Genomic DNA, 5086 nt, shown 5'->3' on the forward strand with positions numbered 1-5086 from the left:
CATCCCCATCCATCCCCCGGGGCTGAGAGCTGAGCCTCTTCCCTACTCCTTAGGGTGCCAGTCCAGAGGTGCTGCTCTGTGCTGCCCAGGGTGCAGCCCTGTAGTAATCCTCCTCTGTCCTGTTTTGGGACCAGCAGCCACTGGTCAGTGGTGATGTTGGTGCTTTGGGGTGAGTGGTCTGTGCCAAGTGTGTAGTGTCCCTTCTGGCTGCTGTCCCCTGCCCTGGCGTGACTGGGCACAGCTTGGAAAAGGGAATGGGGGACTGTGAACCAAAGGATGTTGCTCCTGAGTCCTGGCCAATTTGAGGGCTTCGTGCAGGATAAGGTGTGGTGAGATGCTGCCTCCTCCTGCCAGTGTGACTGGTGGGAGATGTGGGAGGCCATGGGTACGGATCAGGGAGGGGATGGCCGGGGTACAGAATTGGTCCCAGCAGCTTAGAACTGGACTGCAATGCTGGGAGGGCTTGTGCAGCCCCCCAGCCAAGCTGGGATCACTGGGGAAGGGTTGTGCTCTGTGGGAGTCTGGACATTCCCTCAGCTCCGGCTGCCGAGGGGTGCTGGGTTGAGTGTTGCTGTGGCAGACAGTGACAGATGCTGGTGGGATGATGGGGCAGGAAGAAGGCACTGCCTGTGAGATTAGCTGGCAATGGGGCTGGCTGGAAGCATGAAGAGCCCCTCATCACTGCAGGGGGAGGCTTGTGCCCATCCCAGGGTAACCCCACATCCCCCCAAGCCTGCATGGCCGGGACATCGGACTCTCGGAAGGAAGACGGTGCTTGGTTGGGCTCCAGGTGAACTTCTACTCAACTTTCTCCATGGAGAGAGAAGCTCCAGGAGCTCTCAGCAAACCATCTGCTGCTCAGGCTGAGCGGTGCTGGCAGCCAAGGCTGCGTGGGAGCGGGCACGGCGTGTATCGGAGCAGATCCACGTCCTGCCCACGCAGCCATGGGCTCCCAGCACTCCATGCTGCTGGCAGCCCCGTGGTACAGGAGTGGAGGCCTGGCCAGACCCCATCCTCACCAAGGGCTGGCCAGGAGCAGGTTGGGTGTCACTGTGACCAGCTGGATGCTGCGAGTCCCATGGTACCAGTGAGGATTTTATGTGCTTTAGCAGCAGACTCTTCACTGTCCCATCCTTGGAGAGGGTCAAGTGAAGTGGAACTAGGTGATCTCTGAGGTCCCTTCAAACCCAAACCATTCTAGGGTTCTATGATCGCAGTCTGGTAAAGGCCATGGGAAGAATCCTGGATCTTCTGTTGCTTTCTGAGTGGTTTTCTGCAGGCAAAAGGTGGTTGAGGAGATGGGGGGCTGCAGGTGATGCTGCTGGGTGCACTGGGGGGCTGCCCCAGGGCCAGCTCCTGCACATCTCCAGCAGCAAAGGCCACAGCCAAGCATGCTCCCAGTGCCACAGTCACTGTCCTGCATGGACACCCATCATCCAGGTGGATCAGCTCTAGCATGGGGAAGAGGGATGTGGGATCAGTCAGCTGCCAGGGTGGAGGAGGGCCTGGGAGGACCATCCCTCTCCAAGCCTGGTGTGTAGGAGCCATGTGTTTTCCCTCCCAGGGGCAGCCATGGGCAAGCACAGCAGCAAGCTGGCCCCGGAGATGCTGGATGACCTGGTGAGGAGCACGGAGTTCAGCGAGCAGGAGCTGAAGCAGTGGTACAAGGGCTTCCTCAAGGACTGTCCCACCGGCATCCTCAACCTGGAGGAGTTCCAGCAGCTCTACATCAAGGTGGGGGCTCCAGCCAGGGGTCCAAGGGCTGCCTGTGGGGCTGGAGCACTCGGCTCCTGCTGGGCAAGGGTGCTGCTTCAGGTGCAGCCTCTGTGCTGAGCTCCCCCTCCTCATTTCAATCTCTCTTCTCTCCTTCCCGCAGTTTTTCCCCTACGGAGACGCCTCCAAGTTTGCCCAGCACGCCTTCCGCACCTTCGACAAGAACGGGGATGGGACCATCGACTTCAGGGAGTTCATCTGTGCCCTGTCTGTCACCTCCAGGGGCACCTTCGAGCAGAAGCTCAACTGGGCCTTTGAGATGTATGACCTGGATGGGGATGGGAAGATCACACGCTTAGAGATGCTGGAGATCATTGAGGTACCAGTGCTTAAAATCCACAGGGGTAGCTTGTTTTTTCCAGGCTTTTCGCAGCTCTTGGGTCCCTTTTCACACCAAAGAATGAGTTTTCCTACCCAGAGCCTTGTCCAGATGGTAACTGTGCAGCTGCAGAGAACTCAGTCCCAACAGAGCAGAAATCCTGTGCCCCCGGCCTTGTCCTGGGACATTCTGCCCACCCAGCATTCCCACTCTGGTACTTTGCTTCTCTTCTTTCTCCAGGCCATTTACAGGATGGTGGGGACTGTGATCATGATGAGGATGAACCAAGATGGGCTGACACCCCAGCAGCGTGTGGACAAGATCTTCACAAAGATGGACAAGGACAAGGACGACCAGATCTCCCTGGAGGAGTTCAAGGAGGCTGCAAAGAGTGACCCCTCCATCGTCCTCCTCCTGCAGTGTGACATGCAGAAATAGAGCCCTGGGGCTCAGTACTGGACTGGCTGCAGCCAACCTCTGCTCCCTGTGCTGGTTTCAATGCCCATTTTTTTGCTGAGCCCCTCTGTGCCCGCTTGGTCCCAGGTATCAGCCATGCTCCATTCCTCCTGCTGCCCATCCACCTCTGCTCCAGCTGTATCCTGGACAGCTCACATTCCATACCCTCGAAGGGTAGAGCCTGCTCTGGGTATTGTCAGCTTGAGGTTACCCCAAATCAATCTTATCCCATCCTGGAGCTGGATTCCCTGCAGCCAGTGACAAGTTTCCTGGCTCCCCAGGGCTAACTGTTCCCACATCCCTGCTGCTTTAGAATCACATCCAACCTCAACCTGGTTGTAGCCAGGTGGGTGTTGGTCTCTTCTCCGAGGCAACTATCAGTAAGACAAGAGGGCATGGTCTTGAGCTCTGCCAGGGGAGGTTTAGGTTAGATATTAAGAAGAAATTCTTTACAGAGAGGATAATCAGGTACTGGAATGGGCTGCCCAGGGAAGTGGTGGATTTTCCGTCCCTGGAGGTTTTTAAGATGAGACTGGATGTGGCATCAGTGCCATGGGCTGGGAACCATGGCAGGGTTGGATCAAGGGTTGGACTTGATGATCTCAGAGGTCCCTTCCAACCCAGCTGATTCTACGATTCTGTGAGGTGCTGCTCCTGGTGTGTGGTGCTACTGTAGGGACTGAGGCTGTGCAGAGGTGTGGATGGGTCCTGCACCTGCTGAGCCTCCTGGCAAAGCTCTGAGGCCACAAGAAACATGCCTGTCCCCTTCCTCACCCATCCCAGCCTGCTGCATCCATCCCTCCTGTCCCAGGCCAGGAATATTGTCACGGGTTGGTGTTTAGTCTGCACGTTGTGGTGTTGATGACCGTAGTATCTCTTAGAAGATGGTGAAGTTGTTATCTATTTTTTTAATGGAAAAAATAAACTGTCCCCTGTGTATGGTGTTCCCCCCGAATGGCTTATTGGGGAGCAGCCACTGCAGCTGTGGGGAGAGTGAGGTGACAACACTGCACTCCTGAGCATCATTTAGGGGTCTCTGTTGGGCCTGTGACACTCCAAGGGATGGAGAAGCCCTTGGGGACAGCACAGTGGGGCTCAGTCTGGGGAGCCTTGAAGATGTGGGCAAGTGAAACTCTTCAGTTGTGCAGGTAGCTCTGGGGAAGGCAGTGTTACTTTTGGGGTGGGTAGGACCAGGCATCCCTGGGCTGTGCTAGAAATGGGTTTCATTTGTCAATCAAGACCTTAGCTCAGGGCTGGGCATGGCCAGAGGACCTGGTGGCTTTGTCCTGGGCTCCATCCCAGCACCATAAGCAACTGGGATCTGCTATCACAGTATCTTTGTCCTTTTCTCCACCCTCATCTTCCCTGTGCATAGTTTCCTCTGGCCCTTCCTCTCCATCAGCAGCCTGCACAGATAGTGACTGTTGCTAAGGAGCTCTCACCAAATTTTAATACTTCTCCAGTCAATCAGGCAGGGCTGGCTCCCGGGCAGCAGTGCTGACTCCCACCCACCTGGATGCTGCAAATCACCTGGTCTGTCCTGCAGCAGCCAGCACCTGAGCACAGGGATGGGAGGATGCCAAGGCCAAAGCAGGGTGTGTATTTTTAGGAGTGCTGCTGAGGGGAGAGCTCTGCACCCTGGGTTTGGCTGCTGTGCTTTCCAGGAGGGTGTGTGTGTGTTTGCAGCTCAGCAGTGCTGGGGAAGGAGGGACAGGGCAGGTCCTGCTGTGTGGGGGCCTGGGGACGTGCCAGGGCTGCTGCCTGAAAAGGCAGCAACTCAAAAGCTTGAGGAGGGGACTCCAAGAATAGCCTCAGTGATCCCGGGGCTCTCCAAGCTCCTGCTTCCCTTGGGGCCACCACAGAGGAAGTTCAGGTGTTTCCCAGGAGGGACCTGCAAAAGCCCTGGGGAAAGGAAGTCTTTGAGGCTGAAATGGTATCAAACACCCAAAGGGTTTGGGATCCCTGGAGCCAGCCTTGGTCACCAGCACCCAGCTGGCTCTGCTCTTCTGGTTGAACCTCAGTGTGAGTGAGGTGGTGTTGGATTGATCTCATGGACAGGGACACGGGGTCCCTGAGGCTTTACATCAAAGTCCACAGGGAGTGTTTTTCTTTAGCTGTAGCACAGAGCTTTGGGTAGAAAAAACCTGCTGGTGGCCTCTGTCCTGGGGCTCTGTGACCTTCTCCCAGGTGCTGCCCTGTTCCAGGTGAGACAAGGTGAGATCCTCCATCACTTGCCCCTTCCTGGCTGATGGGTTTTGGTCTCTGGGTACACTCCCTGCTCCCCAAGGGCTTCTGGGGGTCTGCTGATCACGGTATAGGTTTTAGTCTGGGCTGAATGCTGGGCTGTGTGTGCTGTTTTGCGTCTGGACTTAATCCCACCAGCACTCCTGGGAGTGGAGAGCCTTAATTAACACCTGTGCTCATTCCATTAACTAGTGCACGGCACAGGTAACCCTGGCATGGAGCAGGGCCCCACCACACATTTGTCCTACCCTGCTGCCACCATCGTGGCTGCTCCAGCTCCCACACTGACCACCC

General features: G+C 56.5%; 1 protein-coding gene across 1 annotated transcript; it reads left to right on the forward strand.

The window, feature by feature from the left end:
- The first annotated feature begins 1565 nt into the window (after window positions 1-1565).
- HPCAL4 (hippocalcin like 4) lies at window positions 1566-3479 on the forward strand. Its single transcript, XM_008920574.3, has 3 exons — window positions 1566-1734; window positions 1877-2092; window positions 2333-3479. Exons 1-3 carry the CDS (start codon window positions 1573-1575, stop codon window positions 2528-2530), a joined length of 576 nt encoding a protein of 191 aa, XP_008918822.1. The 5' UTR covers window positions 1566-1572; the 3' UTR covers window positions 2531-3479.
- The last annotated feature ends 1607 nt before the right edge of the window (window positions 3480-5086 follow it).

This window comes from Manacus vitellinus, unplaced genomic scaffold (assembly GCF_001715985.3).
Source record: "Manacus vitellinus isolate BGI_N305 unplaced genomic scaffold, ASM171598v3 scaffold_52_pilon, whole genome shotgun sequence".
NCBI classification, from domain to species: domain Eukaryota; kingdom Metazoa; phylum Chordata; class Aves; order Passeriformes; family Pipridae; genus Manacus; species Manacus vitellinus.